General features: G+C 50.5%; 1 protein-coding gene across 1 annotated transcript in view; it reads left to right on the top strand.

Moving 5' to 3' along the window:
- The first annotated feature begins 1,545 nt into the window (after positions 1–1,545).
- The window catches only part of as3mt (arsenite methyltransferase), a 52,194-nt gene continuing 35,509 nt past the window's right edge, over positions 1,546–18,230 (top strand). Inside the window, exons 1-5 of the mRNA XM_038822291.1 lie at positions 1,546–1,662; positions 7,422–7,473; positions 9,248–9,375; positions 15,965–16,115; positions 16,758–16,894. Of these exons, the coding sequence (XP_038678219.1) occupies positions 1,562–1,662; positions 7,422–7,473; positions 9,248–9,375; positions 15,965–16,115; positions 16,758–16,894 (569 nt within the window). The 5' untranslated portion in view covers positions 1,546–1,561. The remainder of the gene's footprint in view (positions 1,663–7,421; positions 7,474–9,247; positions 9,376–15,964; positions 16,116–16,757; positions 16,895–18,230) is intronic.

Genomic DNA, 18,230 nt, shown 5'->3' with positions numbered 1-18,230 from the left:
CTCTGTCGGCAGGCCTCCTTTCTTCCACCGGCGAGCCTGGATCCATCCGCCATGTTTGTGCGGGGCGGCCTGGGGGAGGGCGGCCACCGCGCATGCGCTGGTTGGCACCGGCCCAACTGCGCATGCGCGGGACCTGAGTCTTTTACGCGGCGCCGGGTCTCTGACGCCGGTCACGCACTCCTTGATGGCGCCCCCTAGCACATGGCGCCCCGGGCGACTGCACGAGTTGCTGGTAGCTTGAGCCGGCCCTGTGCCTAGTGTATTTGGATGGTACGGGGGTGCGGTTGTTAGCACTACTGCCTCACAGCTCCAGGGATCTGGGTTCAATTTCAGCCTCTGGTCACTGTCTGTGCGGACTCTGCACTTTCTCCCCATGACTGCATGGGTTTCCTCCGGGTGCTCCGGTTTCCTTCCACAGTCCAAAGATGTGCAAGTTAGGTGGATTGGCCACGTTAAATTTCCCCTCAGTATCCAAAATGTTAGGTGGGGTTACTGGGTTATGACGATAGGGTGGAGGTGTGGGCTTACGTAGGGAACTCTTTCCAAGGGCTGGTGCAGACCCGATGGGCCAAATGGCCTCCTTCTGCACTGTAGGGATTCTATGATTCAATGTCGCGTGGCTGGAACACGCCAGAATTCCTTGGGACCTCTGGGAGAGTTCAAGTGTTTCTTACGGCTGCAGAGTTGGTGAAATAAACTTTAAATAAACGTACTACGACTACTGTCTTAGTTGATAATCTTGACAGTCACAAGTAGGCTGACATTAACACTGCAATGAAGTTACTGTGAAAAGCCCCTAGTCGCCACATTCTGGCACCTGTTCGGGTACACAGAACGAGAATTCAGAATGTCCAAATTACCTAACAGCACATCTTTCGGGGCTAGTGGAGGAAACCGGAGCACCCCGAGGAAACCCACGCAGACACGGGGAGAACCCGGGTCCCTGGAGCTGTGAGGCAGCAGTGCTAACCACCTAATCGCCGTACCATGACTTCGCACAGACAGTGACCCAGCCGGGAATCGAACCTGGGACCCTGGCGCTGTGAAGCAACAGTGCTAACCACTTTGCTACCGTGCCGCCCCCTAGTCAGTGTTGTGGCGAACCACAGAAAGCTACAATGGAGAACATTCTTCCACGATTAGATGATCAACTATTTCAAGAGGACGCATTCAGGGCCAACAGGGTGGGGGTGTGGGGTGTGGCACTGGCTGGATTGCTCTCCAAAGTGGTCATGAATACGACGGGCCGAATGGCCTCCTTCTGAGCTGTATTGCCTCTGCCATCGATCCACAGTTAGAAAGAGTGAGCCTTGCATTATAAAATAAAATAAAAAGATTTGTATACACTTTTATTTTAAAGATCAGAAATACAAGGCAGTATTTGGGGGCAGCTTTTCAGCAGTGTCACAGGTAAGGGGGCAAGACTCCCTTTGTGAGTCTTCACTCTCCCTTTGTGAATAAGTCTTCACTCTCTCTTTGTGAATGAGTCTTCACTCTCCCCGTGCAGCTCTCCCTGCTCCGGGATTCGAACCCTGTGACAGATGATTGACAGACTTGTTCCATGGTCATGTGGAGCAGGCGATTGCGGAAACACGCTGGGACGTTGAGACTGGGGGTGTGCAGGAAGCTGGCGATGGCACGGGAGCAGTGTTCCGGGCGAAGGTATTTGTGTTTCTATCCTTAACGCTAACCAAGCGAGTGTGAGAGCAGAGTTAGAGGGCGAGAGGCGCTTTGTGCGTTGGCAGAACGACATAAACTGGGGATGTCACAACATGTTGCAAAATAAATCACTCTTTCCTGCCTGGTAAGCATCGTGTTGGGTTTAATGCCCCCTGATGCAGTTAGTTTGCAAAGCAACATTTGTACAAAATTCACTGCAGCAATTCGCCAATACAATCCCTGCCACCTAGAAGGACAAGGGTGGCAAATGCCAACATCACCAAGTTCCCCCTCAAGTCCGTTTCTTCGCTGTCACTGGGTCAAAATCCGGGAACTCCCTCCCTAACAGCACTGTGGGTGTACCTACACCACATGGACTGCAGCAGTTGAGGAAGGCAGCTCACCACCACCTTCTCAAGGCCAGTTAGGGATGGACCATAAGCAATGGCACAGCCAGCGATGCCCACTTCCCATCAATGGATATTTTTTTTAAATCTAGAATGTGTGTGCAGTTGGAGCTAATTGTGATTTTTTACAAGCTCTCACACTGGTTGATGTCCTGTGTTGTATGTTTAATCACAGTAAGGCAATTCAAAAGCAGTGGGGAGAAAGTCCAATGTGGATTTACGAGGCCTTTATCAGAATTGATTTAACGCTTGAGAAGTTAACTACATTTTTGTTTAAACTGCAGCTGTTTACGTTGTGACTTGAGAGAATCTTCAAGGTTAGGTGAAAGTGATAAGATTGTTTCCCTGTAGTTGTTAAAGTGGTAAAACGATGGATTTAAGATAATCGTGAAAGCCATTAAAGTGGGGAGGGGGCGAGGGGGACAGGAAATGTGTTACCCAGGGGGTGTTTCGACGGTTCAATTATTTGCTCGAGACCAGTATTAAAGTAGAACCCATTAATATCTTTCACACCAAGCAGCTATTTTTTTTTTTTTTAATAAATTTAGTGTACCCAATCATTTTTCCAATTAAGGGGCAATTTAGAGTGGCCAATCCACCTAGCTTGCACCTTTTGGGTTGTGGGGGTGAAACCCACGCAAACACGGGGAGAATGTGCAAACTCCACACGGACAGTGACCCAGAGCCGGGATCGAACCTGGGACCTCGGCGCCGTGAGGCAGCAGTGCTACTCACTGCGCCACCGTGCTGCCCTCACACCAAGCAGCTATCTGGTTATGAAGGGAATCTGCTGGTTTACATAGATTGGCCATTCTACAGCTCCGAAAACTACGCTTGAAGTTTCCTGATTTTAGAATGGTGGAGGAATGGACACATGAGTAAATTATTGTCTCCAAAGTGCTGCAGGCTGGTCTGAGGGTGTGGGCGGTGCTGTGCCAATCTAGAATGGAGTGGCTCCATTCGTACAGTCCTGGATAAGCAACCTAGAGATTGTGCTTTTGAAATTCCACCATACCAAGGCGGGAAAATTATTCTCGTGATTTGTGGTCGAGCCCTTGAAAAATAACCACGAGTGCTTCTGGATAATGGTGAAAAACTGGTTAAAGGATCCTACCAATTCTGATGTACATGAGTTTCGTTTCACGTCTCCCACAGGGGCTGGTTTAGCACAGTGGGCTAAACAGCTGGCTTGTAATGCAGAACAAGGCCAGCAGCGCGGGTTCAATTCCCGTACCGGCCTCCCCGAACAGGCATCTGCAGCCACCAGCAGGAGCAAGCAGCAAACATACCTGCAGCTGGGAAGTGTCAGAAATTGATGTTGACTGAGATGCCAATCAGGAGGGCTGCTTTGTCCTGGATCATGCTGAGCTGCTTGAGTGTTGTTGGGGCTGTGCTCATCCAGGCAAGCGGAGAGGATTCCATCACACTCCTGATTAGTGCCTGGTACATGTTGGACAGGCTTTAGGGAGTCAGGAGACAAGTCACTCGCTGCAGAATTCCCAGCGTCTCAACTGCTCTTGTAGCCTCAGTATTAATGCGCAAAATGACCGAAAAACCAAGATACTTTCAGCACTCTGGGTTAGAAGAGGACTGATCCTATTCAAGAGTTCAATAGAGAAATCAAGAACTGGCATGTGAATAATGCCACATAACCACAGTAGCATTAAAGCACATAACATAATAATAATAACTTATTGCTGTACTGCTGAATGCCTTCAAAGAACAAAGAAAATTACAGCACAGGAACAGGCCCTTCGGCCCTCCCAGCCTGCGCCGATCCAGATCCTTTATCTAAACTGTTGCCTATTTACCAAGGTCTACTTCTCTCTATTCCCCACCCGTTCATATATCTGTCCAGATGCATCTTAAATGATGCTATCGTACCCACCTCTACCACCTCCGCTGGCAAAGCATTCCAGGCACCCACCACCCTCTGCGTAAAAAACTTTCCACGCACATCTCCCTTAAACTTTCCCCCTCTCACCTTGAAATCGTGACCCCTTGTAATTGACACCCCCACTCTTAGAAAAAGCTTTTGCTATCCACCCTGTCCATACCTCTCATAATTTTGTAGACCTCAATCAGGTCTCCCCTCAACCTCTGTCTTTCCAACGAAAACAATCCTAATCTACTCAACCTTTCTTCATAGCTAGCACCCTCCATACCAGGTAACATCCTGGTGAACCTCCTCTGCACCCTCTCTAAAGCATCTACATACTTCTGTAATGTGGCGACCAGAACTGCACGCAGTATTCCAAATGTGGCCTAACCAAAGTCCGATACAACTTTAACATGACCTGCCGACTCTTGCACTCAATACCCCGTCCAATGAAGGCAAGCATGCTGTATGCCTTCAAAGAACAAGTCACAAGTAGGCTTCAATGAAGCCACTGTGAAAAGCCTGTAGTCACCACATTCTGGGCGCCTGTTCAGGGAGGCCGGTAGGGGAATTGAACCCGCGCTGCTGGTCTTGTTCTGCATTACAAGCCAGCTGTTTAGCCCACTGTGCTAAACCAGCCCCTGTGGGAGACATGGAACGAAACACATGTACATCAGAATTGGTAGGATCCTTTACCCAGTTTTTCACCATTATCCAGAAGCACGCGTGGTTATTTGTCAAGTGCTTGACCACAAATCAGTTGCTGTTTCCTTCCTTTTCTGTAGCCGGAAAGAAGGACAATTTTTCTAAGATACCTGGGTCCTGGAACACTGGGCTCAGATATGAGTCCAGAAGGCAACCCAGTTTGAAGCAAAAAGACGCTGTGGGACCTGGTGTGTGACATTGATCCAAATGGACCACCTGATGATGCCACTGAAGAAATGCTTTTGCAGATTGGCGAGTCATGCTGGAAGTCAAGGATGTTCAACTGAACCTTGAGCGGAACATATGGATACCAGGATTTGGTTCCGGTGAGATTGGGCCATGTGGGAGGGCTCCTGGACGGAGAATGGCAGTGATACATGAAACAAGTCACACATTGATGGAAAGATCATTTCTATGACAAAGTTCTGGACGTGATGACACATTCTCAGGCTCATTCTCTGTTTCTGTTGAGGAACCTGCGATGGAGTGATACTGAGTGTTTGTGTTTTGTGGGAGAATTAGCTGATATAGCTTTGTATTGGTAACCAATATGGAACGGTGACCTTTCCTTGTGGTTTAATGGTTAGTGTGATATGTGGAATGTTACGTAGTTGATTTTCAAATCTTTGCTACTGTTGACTGCTTAATTAAACCCCCCCCCCAATAAAATCTCTCACATTCCTGCCTTGGAACTATATCGCCGTTCCTTCACTGTCACTGGGTCAAGATCCTAGAACCCCCCTCCTAACAGCACCGTGGGTGTACCTACACTACACAGACTGTTCAAGAGGGCGACAACCACCTCCATCGAGGGCAATTAGGGATGGGCAATAAGTTCTGGCCTCAGCACACCCCCTGAGTGGCTGAAAAAGAATCAAGGATTTAAACACAATCTTGAACACCCTCTGCAGTCTTTCACTCTTGCCCTCTAGTTTTTCAGAGTTACTTTGGCAGGCTGAGCTCACTGTTTCTGTGATTTTGCAATCAGCCCAGTTTCCTGGTGGTCTTGGCCTTCAGATTGTTGTTATTAATTGTGTGAAATGAATCCAGCCCAGCTGCGGATTTTGGAACTGGAGGAATTCCGGGCAAACCTTGTCTTTTATTTTCCACCAGGACAAATTGTTTCCTTGAACTTTTACCCCTCTTTTCTTGGGGGAGGTGAACCCTGAGCTGCTCGTCCTGCCGCCCGAGTGACTATCCCAGAATGTCAATTGGTGCATTATTAAAGCCTCTTTCATGATTTCTGAAATTTCCAAACCGATGAAGTTTTGAAGTGTAGTCACTGTTGCGATATAGGAAATGTAAAGCTAATTCTGTGCTGTATTTCTCTATCTCTAATCTGCACACAGCAAGATCCCACAAGCAGCAATGTGATAATCATAGAATTTACAGTTCAGAAGGAGGCCGTTCAGCCCATTGAATCTACACCGGCCCTTGGAAAGTGCAGCCTACAGCCCACACCTCCACCCTATTCCTGTAACCCCCCCCCCCCCCCCCCCACCTAACCTTTTGGACACTAAGGGCAATTTAGCATGGCCAATCCACCTAACCTGCACATCTTTGGACTGTGGGAGGAAACCGGAGCAGCCGGAGGAAACCCACGCACACACGGGGAGAACGTGCAAACTCCACACAAACAGTCGCCTGATGCCTGAATTAAACCTGGGACTTTGGGCCTGTGGGGCAGCAGTGCTAGCCACTCTGACCAGATCATTCTTTGTGATTTTGCTTGAGGAATAAATATTGGCCTGGATTCTGGGAAGAACTCCCTTGCACCCTTCAAAATAGTGCCACGGGAAGTTTACTGAGCGATCACTCATCTCGAAGGCAGCACCAATATGCAGCACTCCTTCAGTCAAAAACGCCACCAATATGCAGCACTCCTTCAGTACTGCACGGGAGTGTCAGCCTAGAGGACAGGGAAAGCCTGTCTGCTCTATCCAGCCTACTCCATCAATACACAATGCATCATATCCGAACCCATTGATCACCCAGGCCCCCAATCATGAGTATCCTGGGAGAGGTGCAATAGTAGAAACTAAATCTGAGCCAAATTTAGACTGAAACTCTGTAAAGTTCTTCTCTACCCCAAAAGGTAATAAAGCAATTTCCAGCAGACTATCGGGACTCCGATCAATAATGCTAACTATTCCACTTTGGACTTTCATAACATGAGGTGTGCTCCACTCACAGGAGCTCGCCTTGCTCTCTTCGATGAGCCTATCGCATGATTCAGTAAAATAATTACTTCCTGTCCCCTATGATGCCCCCCAGCCCCACAATCCTAGATTCTCAAGAGGCTAAAACTGGAGGAGTGTCGAGACCTCCGAGGTCTGGCCTTTTGAGCGTCTCGGATTTTTACCACTGAAACATTGGCAGCCATTCCCAAAGCTTTGGAATTCCTTCCCACCTTTCAGACGCTCAGAACCTTTGGTCACATGCTGTCCTGGACCTATTATTCCTTCATTAGGACCTATAGCATTCTGCATTTCTATCCTTTGCAGACTATTAGTATGTGGGGCCATGAACGTGCGCACTGTGGTGTATCTACACCACATGGACTGCAGCGGTTCGAGAAGGCAGCTCACCAGCACATTCTGTAGGACAATTAGGAATTGGCAATTAATGCTGGCCTAACCAGTGACACCCACCTCCTGTGGGTAACTGGATCTTCCATGAATGTATTTATTTTTACCGTGTCATTGCTAAATGTCTTGTTTTTAAGAGAAGCAACAACAAAGGATAATATTAGTTTAAAATATTTTTTCTAGTTTCTCTTCATCTGCCTGTTCTCAAGATTTGGGAATTCATGAAGATGTGAAGGTAATCTACTTCAGATGGCAATTTTATCTCTCTTGTTTGTTTTTAATTGTCAAAGCATCAATCTTTTAATTTATTGGATGTAATGAATGTGCAGACCGGTTTCTCACAGTGAGTCAGTGGAGGGGACAGAGGAGTGGGAATGACAAACTATAACTCTCACGTTCCTCAGCTGTTGGGCTATGGCATGGTGAATGGTTCATGGAACAACTTGAGCTATTGTTTGGTTCTAATGCTTCGCAAGGTGAACAATGCCAGGGTTCAGAGTTTACCCCTCACTTTAGTCTTCAGTGCCGGCCTGGAAGAGTTTCCAGATCAAATCCAGGGTAGGATACATGTCGAGCAAAGGCCTATTTCAATGACGAGGGGCCATCCTTCACCCTCATATCAGAATAGCACAACTTGCCAATTGTTCCCCCACAACACAAATTGTCCCTTAGCGTCCAAAGATATGCCGGCTCGGTGGGGGTACAGGGTCAGGGTGATAAGGTGGGGTAGTGGGCCTAGGTAGGGTGCTCGTTCAGAGGGTTGGTGCAGAACGGATGGGCCAAATGGCCTCCTTCTGCACTGAGGAATTCTATTCTATCAGCATGTTGTGCCTCAGAGCTGGTCAGTGCTCCACATGAAGCAAAATTGTACAGATTAGGTGGGCCAATTAATCAGTTTGACCACTGTGACCCCATTTTGAATCCTGAAAATAGACATAGACATAGAATTTATAGTGCAGAAGGAGGCCATTCGGCCCATCGAGTCTGCACCGGCTCTTGGAAAGAGCACCCTACCCAAGATGAACACCTCCACCCTATCCCCATAACCCAGTAACCCCTCAGGGCAATTTTGGACACTAAGGGCAATTTATCATGGCCAATCCACCTAACCTCCACACCTTTTGGACTGTGGGAGGAAACCGGAGGACCCGGAGGAAACCCACGCGGACACGGGGAGGATATGCAGACTCCGCACAGACAGTGACCCAAGCCGGAATCGAACCTGGGACCCTGGAGCTGTGAAGCGATTGTGCTATCCACAATGCTAACGTGCTGCCCTGAAGATTGCCATGATCCTTCAGTGGGAGCTGTGAGAATGAGGGGGGGGGTACTGGAAAAAGCACGCTGCCTGAAATCCCAGGCCGACTGAACCAAACACCAATTACCCTCCTCCTTCACTCTGAGAGGCAAGCCAAATCCAGTTACGTATTAGAATAAGGAATTACAGAGTGACATTAAAAATCTGTAGTTTGATAAAGTGAGTGTTATCCTCACTGTGAGGATATGAGCGGCGCCATGATTTATCCTGGCAGCAGTCTCGTTGCTGTCAGTGACATCAATAAATGATACTACAGCTGCACATATGTGTAAACATGGCGTGGTGATGGCATCAAACACGTCCGGGCTAAAACTTACTTTTTCACTGGCTGTGTTGGAGCAGGGTTCAAAGATCAGTCAATTAAGTCACGGCCACTGTTAAATAAACCGCTAGATTTAAAGGGGCCTTGCAGCTGTTAACATTCAGTCGGAGTCCCACGGCAGCCATTACTGCCTCAGAGAGCATGACCCCAGAATCGCGTCTCACCACCCCACTGGGGGTCGCGACCCAGAGTTTGGAAAGCCCTGGCATACGTGCCTGACAGGAAAAGCTGAATACACAAGTGAGGGAGAAGGGAATAGAAGGATATCTTTGTGGGGGTGGATGAAGTAAGTGTGAGAGAGGCCCATGTGGAGCAGTAGATCTGCTGGGTCGAATGTCTGATTTTGTGACGTAAATACTTTGTCAATAGGATTATTATGGAAAAAGGCTCAAGAAGACGGAAGATCTGGTTCTGAACGTGTGTGTCACACCTGCCAAAGCTCTCCCTAAGTACTTGCGGGATGCACTGACAGCGGTTCATGAAGATGTGAGCTCCAGGTTTGTAATCCATCTACCGTACTCTTTTCATAGGGTGATGTCATCAATGTATTTATTTTTTGCTAAGTCTTTTACTATTAATATCACTAATACTGCCCCCATCCTGCAAAGCATTTGTTTATATGAATTAATCACCACCCTGACTTGTAAATATATCGCCGTTCCTTCACTGTCACTGGGTTAAAATCCTGGAACATCCTCCCTAACAGCACGATGGGTGTACCTGCACAATCTGGACTGCAGCCTCCCTAACAGCACTGTGGGTGTACTTACACTATCTGGGCAGCATGGTAGCATTGTGGATAGCACAATTGCTTCACAGCTCCAGGGTCCTAGGTTCGATTCTGGCTTGGGTCACTGTCTGTGCGGAGTCTGTACATCCTCCCCGTGTGTGCGTGGGTTTCCTCCGGGTGCTCCGGTTTCCTCCCACAGTCCAACGATGTGCAGGTTGGGTGGATTGGCCATCATAAATTGCCCTTAGTGTCCAAAATTGCCGTTAGTGTTGGGTGGGGTTACTGGGTTATGGGGATGGATTGGAGGTGTTGACCTTGGGTAGGGTGCTCTTTCCAAGAGCTGGTGCAGAGTTGATGGGCCGAATGGCCTCCTTCTGCACTGTAAATTCTATGATAATCTGGACTGTAGCCTTCCTAACAGCACTGTGGGTGTACTTACACTATCTGGACTGCAGCGGTTCAAGAAGGCGGCTCACCACCACCTTCTCAAGGGACAGTTAGGGATGGGCAATAAATGCTGGCTTAGCCAGCGACGCCCACATCCCGTGAATGGTTTTTTAAAAAATGACTGCTGGTTACTATTGCATTTCTGAGCTAATGGATCTCCTGTATGAGGTCTGATAACTAATTGTTTTATAATGACTGGCCAAATCACCGAGTGTCTTTAAGACAGAGATAGATAGGTTTTTTGATCAACAAGGGGACCGGGGGTTATGGGCAGAAGGCAGGAGAATGGGGATGAGAAAATATCAGCCATGATTGAATGGCGGAGCCGACTCGATGGGCCGAGTGGCCTAATTTGGCTAGGTCTTATGGACTGGAGTGTTCTACAATGTAATGCTTGGTGCGTCATTTTTATGCTAAGGCGGAGCTGGTATTAAGATATCAGCCAAGACCACAACAGTGGCCGGGGAGGTGGACTTAAACCCCAATATGTTAGTTTATTTTGTCAGACTTCGGAAAGAATGATTCGCTCCAGAAGTGATTGCATGAAAAAATAGGGATTTGGTATTTTTAAAACAAAACTTTATTAGTAATACAATGAAACTCTCTAGCTTCATACCCAAAAAGAACAGCTTACAATTACCCCTTAGACACAACCACTCAATTTCCCATTAAACACAAGAAAAGAAATATATAGCTGCCAATCCATCTTAAAATCAGGAAGGCATAGATTACTAATTGCTTTACAAAACAGATTTGGTTCCTGTTGGAACCCCTTCAGACTCTGGTTGAATGTCTTCAAAAAGCTGGTTTACCTGCCGTTTTTCAGCTTCTTCCTTGTCCTCAGACAAGACTGTTCTGCTTTAAATAGTATTACTCTTGTGCTAACTACCCTACTGCGAGAGAATTGTAGACTCTGTGACAGACAGTTCAGACTTGAACTCCTACTTCCAAAGCTTTTTTGCAAACTGCACCTCTAAAGCTTTTCCAAAATGTTTTTCCTCTTCCTTGGCAACACCCAGCAATGACCTCATCTCCCCAAGCTGAAAAACAAATGAACTCTGCAAGCTGAAAGTACATTAACTCTCCAGGGACTTCCCCAGTCAAACCACAGTGCACTAGCCCAGACTGAAAAAAACACATTCCTTTGGCCAGTTTCACCTTCTGCCTCCTCGACCCTCCCGGGCCTTTACAAAATAAAATAATTTAAAAAGACATGACCACTGCAGTCAAACACACCATAACCCAGGCTTTTAACCCTTAAATTGTCCCAATATTTAGAATCCAATATTCCTAAAATCATCCATTCGTCACACTGGGCTTTTAGTTAAAAAAAAAAAAATTGGAAATACTCTGCAGGTCCAGCAGCATCTGTGGAGAAAGATGCAGAGTTAACATTTCAAGTTGAATATGACTCTTCAGAATTCAGCACCTTTATTGAGGCCACAGTTTGTAAGTGGCCGCAGCTAGAGGTGATTCCGGTTTAATTGCTGCCTGATGAAGGCATTGTGGACGTCAATGTGGTGCCAGGGAACCTCTTAAACTTAAGAAAGGTGCTGAAGGATTGAGGTTCAGACTCTGATTGATTATAAGAGTTATTGTTTTAAATGCTAACTGCATTGGCAACTGCATGTTATCGTGATCACCGCTGTAATGACCCCCCCGCTTAAATAATCTCCCAGCTAAAAGCCATCGACGTTGAGTTGAAGAACTGGACGGCAATGAGATTTGTCAAGAATGCCCAATCTTTTGGCTTACTAGAGAGCATCATGATGTGGAACCTCAGGCGTGTTACAGTAAAACTTCAATCCCTGTCGCCATTTATTGTGCAAATACCGCAGAACTTCGATGAGTTGAATCCCGGGGATCCTCCAAAGGTGTGTGAAGTGAAGCTTCGTAATAGCCGAGACGGCCTCGTTCCCACATGCAGACACCCCTGTGTAACCCAATATGCCAACAAGCAGGGTTTGTGACAAAAACAACAGATTCAAGAAGATCGAGGTCAGCCATGTCTGGGTGTGTGGGGCAGTTGTCTGTAATTATGACAATCTTCCTTTTCTTTCGTTGATACGTTTTGTCCACTATCGTGTTCCACCCGTCAAAAATGGTAGGGGTCATCCAGGTGATTTTGTTAGACTGTGTCATTGGTGTCTTGACATTCCCGAATCAACATGGCTTCTTGGACTTCCCTATCACAAGAAGGAGCAGCTTTTTGGTGAAGACTGTGGCAGTGACACCTTCCGTGTTCTGCTTTCTGCCATTATATGTTTTACCGTTAAACATCAAAGACAAAATACGGTAAGAGTCCAGTTTCATCGATGTTAAAAACGCCTCTTGGCACATGCTCGTTTGCGATGTGGGAGAGACCATTTTGGAGCCAATTGTCTGTCGATCACTGCTGCACCCTCACAGCTAAGTGAGTGGAAGGTGATGCTGCGCCTTGTCTTGAATTAGTCCAGCCGTCCATCACTGCAGGTGAACTCCACGTGGCTCTGCTTCTTTGGGAGGATCCCCATTCCTGCCGGATTGCTCTGGAGATGGGAACGTTCTCTGTTTGGGCTGCTGAACATGTCAGCAGATGTCCTGTTTGTGCTTTATCCATCAAAGGGACACGATGTTCTGAACAACACTTTCCAAACCTCAAACAAATCAACAAGCACATATAAAATCAAGTTCAACATAATAATAATAATCTTTATTATTGTCACAAGCAGGCTTACATTAACACTGCAACAAAGTTACTGTGAAAATCCCCCAGTCGCCACATTCCGGCGCCTGCTCGGGTACACGGAGGGAGAATTCAGAATGTCCAATTCACCTGACAGCACGTCTTTCAGAACTTTTGGGAGGAAACCAGAGCACCCGGAGGAAACCCACACAGACACTGGGAGAATATCAAGACAGACAGGGACCCAAGCAGGGAATCTCACCCAGGAACCTGGTGCTATGAAGCGACAGTTCTAACCACTGTGCTACCGTGCCGGCCGTACCGTTAGCGGCTCAATGGAGCGGGCTTCAGATTTTATACTTCTGTCCTTTCAGATTGTTCAGGGGTAGTGGGGTGGGCGTGTAGTGGGGTGGGCGGGGCCACTGGGGTGGGCAGAGGCAGTGGGGTGGGCAGGGGTAGTGGGGTGGGCAGGAGAGTGGGGTGGGCAAGCGTAGTGGGGTGGGCAGGGCCAGTGGGGTTGGGAGGGCCACTGGGGTGGGCAGGGGTAGTGGGATGGGTGGGGCCAGTGGGGTAGGCAGGGGTAGTGGGGTGGGCAGGAGAGTGGGGTGGGCAAGCGTAGTGGGGTTGGGAGGGCCACTGGGGTGGGCAGAGGCAGTGGGGTGGGCAGGGCCAGTGGGGTTGGGAGGGCCACTGGGGTGGGCAGAGGCAGTGGGGTGGGCAGGGCCAGTGGGGTTGGGAGGGCCACTGGGGTGGGCAGAGGCAGTGGGGTGGGCAGGGCCAGTGGGGTTGGGAGGGGTAGTGGGGTGGGCAGGAGAGTGGGGTGGGCAAGCGTAGTGGGGTTGGGAGGGCCACTGGGGTGGGCAGAGGCAGTGGGGTGGGCAGGGCCAGTGGGGTTGGGAGGGGTAGTGGGGTGGGCAGGAGAGTGGGGTGGGCAAGCGTAGTGGGGTTGGGAGGGCCACTGGGGTGGGCAGAGGCAGTGGGGTGGGCGGGGCCAGTGGGGTGGGCAGAGGCAGTGGGATGGGCAGAGGCAGTGGGGTGGGCAGGGCCACTGAGGTGGGCAGAGGCAGTGGGGTGGGCAGAGGCAGTGGGGTGGGCAGAGGCAGTGGGGTGGGCAGAGGCAGTGGGGTGGGCAGAGGCAGTGGGGTGGGCAGAAGCAGTGGGGTGGGCAGAGGCAGTGGGGTGGGCAGAGGCAGTGGGGTGGGCAGAGGCAGTGGGATGGGCAGAGGCAGTGGGATGGGCAGAGGCACTGGGATGGGCAGAGGCAGTGGGATGGGCAGAGGCAGTGGGGTGGGCAGAGGCAGTGGGATGGGCAGAGGCAGTGGGGTGGGCAGAGGCAGTGGGGTGGGCAGAGGCAGTGGGGTGGGCAGAGGCAGTGGGATGGGCAGAGGCAGTGGGATGGGCAAAGGCAGTGGGGTGGGGCAGAGGCAGTGGGGTGGGCAGAGGCAGTGGGGTGGGCAGAGGCAGTGGGGGTGGGCAGAGGCAGTGGGGTGGGCAGAGGCAGTGGGGTGGGCAGAGGCAGTGGGGTGGGCAGAGGCAGTGGGGTGGGCAGAGGCAGTGGGGTGGGCAGAGGCAGTGGGATGGGCAGAGGCAGTGGGGTGGGCAGGGGCAGTGGGATGGGCAGAGGCAGTGGGGTGGGCAGAGGCAGTGGGATGGGCAGAGGCAGTGGGATGGGCAGAGGCAGTGGGGTGGGCAGAGGCAGTGGGATGGGCAGAGGCAGTGGGATGGGCAGAGGCAGTGGGGTGGGCAGAGGCAGTGGGATGGGCAGAGGCAGTGGGGTGGGCAGAGGCAGTGGGGTGGGCAGAGGCAGTGGGATGGGCAGAGGCAGTGGGATGGGCAGAGGCAGTGGGGTGGGCAGAGGCAGTGGGATGGGCAGGGGCAGTGGGGTGGGCAGGGACAGTGGGGTGGGCAGAAGCAGTGGGGTGGGCAGAGGCAGTGGGGTGGGCAGAGGCAGTGGGGTGGGCAGAGGCAGTGGGATGGGCAGAGGCAGTGGGATGGGCAGAGGCAGTGGGATGGGCAGAGGCAGTGGGGTTGGGAGGGGCAGTGGGGTGGGCAGAGGCAGTGAGGTGGGCAGAGGCAGTGGGGTTGGGAGGGGCAGTGGGATGGGCAGAGGCAGTGGGGTGGGCAGAGGCAGTGGGGTGGGCAGAGGCAGTGGGATGGGCAGAGGCAGTGGGATGGGCAGAGGCAGTGGGATGGGCAGAGGCAGTGGGATGGGCAGAGGCAGTGGGGTGGGCAGAGACAGTGGGGTGGGCAGAGGCAGTGGGGTGGGCAGAGACAGTGGGGTGGGCAGAGACAGTGGGGTGGGCAGAGGCAGTGGGGTGGGCAGAGGCAGTGGGGTGGGCAGAGGCAGTGGGGTGGGCAGAGACAGTGGGGTGGGCAGAGGCAGTGGGGTGGGCAGAGGCAGTGGGGTGGGCAGAGGCAGTGGGGTGGGCAGAGGCAGTGGGGTGGGCAGAGGCAGTGGGATGGGCAGGGGCAGTGGGGTGGGCAGGGCCAGTGGGGTGGGCAGAGGCAGTGGGGTGGGCAGAGGCAGTGGGGTGGGCAGTGGCAGTGGGGTGGGCAGAGGCAGTGGGGTGGGCAGAGGCAGTGGGGTGGGCAGAGGCAGTGGGGGTGGGCAGGGCCAGTGGGATGGGCAGGGCCAGTGGGGTGGGCGGGGCCAGTGGGATGGGCGGGGCCAGTGGGGTGGGTGACTGTGAAGACAGTAGGTCTGAGGTTGAATAGCGTTGACGTGAAAATAGATAAATATTCAGAATTAAGCTCCAGTTCCTGTGATCTTGCATCGATCTTTCCCTCAAGAGGGCGCAGTGGGTGAAATTGGACATGGGGAGAAACGCAAGGTGGTCAGTATCTCACACGTCACCTCCTGTCTAATAGGTTAGTTCCATTGACCTTTATACACCTCAACATCAGGCCCATACTGTGGATTGCACATGGTCGATGGAAGGAGTGGGCTGATTGGATCGCTATTCTCATAGCCAGAACTGTAACAATAAATCAACACACCGTCTGAAAGGGTGGCACAAACAGATTCACTAAGGAATCGGATATATTTATGAAACGGAATAAAAATACAGGAATGTGGGGAAAGAACAGGACTAATTTTGCTGCTGTGAGCTGGCACAGGTATGCTGGGCTGAATGGCCTGCTGTACTGTGTGTGTTTCTGATTCTCTAAATGTACCTGTGCTGTGTTTGCTTATTTGTCAGTGAAAAGCTCTTTGACTTGAATTTGTTTTCATTCTCGTCGGCAGGTATTATGGATGTGGACTTGTGGTTCCTGAATGTTTGGAGAACTGTTGGATTCTGGATCTGGGAAGTGGCAGTGGCCGGGATTGCTACATGCTCAGTAAGCTGGTTGGAGAGAAAGGTCATGTGACTGGCATTGACATGACCGATGAGCAGGTATGGTTTCATGTTGGGAATGCACAGCAAACAGTTAGCCCCTGAGGTGTGTGTTTGTGTATGTGGGTGCTTGTGTATGTGTCATGCATATGTGTGTGTGTGAGCATGTTTATGTGTCTATGCATGCTTGTTTGTGTGTGTGTACGCGTGCTTGTGTGTGGGAGTGTGCATGCGTGCTTGTGTGTGCGAGTGTGCATGTGTGGGAGTGTGCATGCGTGCTTGTGTGAGTGCGTGCGTGCTTGTATGTGTGCGTGCTTGTGTGTGTGCGAGTGCGTGTGTGCTTGTATGTGTGCGTGCTTGTGTGTGCGCATGCTTTTGTGTGTGTATGCACGCATGCTTGTGTGTGTGTGCGTACATGCTTGTGTGTGCGTGCTTGTGTGTGCGCATGCTTTTGTGTGTTATACACGCATGCTTGTGTGTGTGCGTACATGCTTTGTGTGTGTGTGTGTGTGTGTGTGCATGAGTGCGTGTGCTTGTATGTGTGCGTGCTTGTGTGTGCGCATGCTTTTGTGTGTGTATGCACGCATGCTTGTGTGTGTGCGTACATGCTTTGTGTGTGTGTGTGTGGGTGTGTGTGTTTCCTCATGTCTTGGGGGGTGGTCCTCACAAACATTCTTTGTTCTTGCCCCCATTGCCCTGTAGGTACAGGTAGCTGCGAAGTTTATTGACTATCACACTCAGAAGTTTGGCTTCAGTCAGCCCAATGTGGATTTCCTGCAAGGCTACATTGAAAAACTCGGTGATGTTGGATTGAAGGATAACAGCTTTGATATCATTATGTATGTAAAAAGTAGGCTCGTTTTCTCCTTTTAGACTCGAGACAGTCGCAATTAAACTAGGTTGGTCAGGGGAGCAAACACTCGGTTTCTGGGGAGGTATCTTTGATGGCCAAGCCAGTGATGCCACCACTTGGTGCCAACGTTAAGCGGTGGAATATTCCCCACACAGCAAAGCTGTGCTTTTTTTTTTCTTCTCTCTCAGGATGTGGGCGCCACTGGCTGGGCCAGAATGTATTGTCCATCCCTAATTGCCCACCCAGGTGGTGGTGAACCACATTCTTGAGCTGCTGCAGTCCACGTGATATAGGGAAACCGACAATGCTGTCAGGGAGGGAGTTCCAGGATTTTGACTTGGCGACAGGGAAGGAACAGCGACGTGTTTCCAAGTCAGGATGGCGAGCGAGTCGGTGGGCAACCTACTGTTGGCGGTGTTCCCATAGATATGTCCTCCTGGGTGGGAGAGGTTGCTGTTTGGAAGGAGCTGTTGGAGGAGTCTTGGCAAATTGATGCAGTGCATCACGGTAGCATGGTGGTTAGCATAAATGCTTCACAGCTCCAGGGTCCCAGGTTCGATTCCCGGCTGGGTCACTGTCTGTGCGGAGTCTGCACGTCCTCCCCGTGTGTGCGTGGGTTTCCTCCGGGTGCTCCGGTTTCCTCCCACAGTCCAAAGATGTGCGGGTTAGGTGGATTGGCCATGCTAAATTGCCCGTAGTGTCCTAAAAAGTAAGGTTAAGGGGGGGTTGTTGGGTTACGGGTATGGGGTGGATACGTGGGTTTGAGTGGGGTGATCATTGCTCGGCACAACATCGAGGGCTGAAGGGCCTGTTCTGTGCTGTACTGTTCTATGTTCTATGTTCTATCGTGTACACATTGTGCATCCTTTGTGGAGGGAGTGAATGTTTAAGGTGGTGGATGGGGTGCTCGTCAGGCAGGCAGCTTTAACTTGAATGGTGTCAAACAGCTGGTGCTGGAGTTTCACACTCCTGACTTGCGCCTTGTAGCTGGTTTCCAACCGCAGTGTACAGTCGTGTGAACAGCAGAGACAGAGGGTGGTCCTCCCTGGGAATCTCACATACCAACTGTCTGTTAGATGCCAGAACCTTGAAGAACATCTTGTCAACTGTTTTTGCCTACAGATGGCCGATAGCTGGGAAAGGGAGAGGGTGGGGAACATCAAACAAAATGTAACTGAATATCCTCTATTGAGTTAAAATCCTGGAAAACTCCCTCCCTAACAGCACGGTGGGAGTACCTGCACCTCATGGACTGCAACTGTTCAAGACGACACCACCTTCTCAAGGGCAATTAGGGATGGGCAACAAATGTCCAACCTACG

This window comes from Scyliorhinus canicula, chromosome 16 (genome assembly GCF_902713615.1).
Source record: "Scyliorhinus canicula chromosome 16, sScyCan1.1, whole genome shotgun sequence".
NCBI classification, from domain to species: domain Eukaryota; kingdom Metazoa; phylum Chordata; class Chondrichthyes; order Carcharhiniformes; family Scyliorhinidae; genus Scyliorhinus; species Scyliorhinus canicula.
Note: the sequence above shows the minus strand (reverse complement) of the source record. Positions and strands in the feature narration are given on the sequence as shown.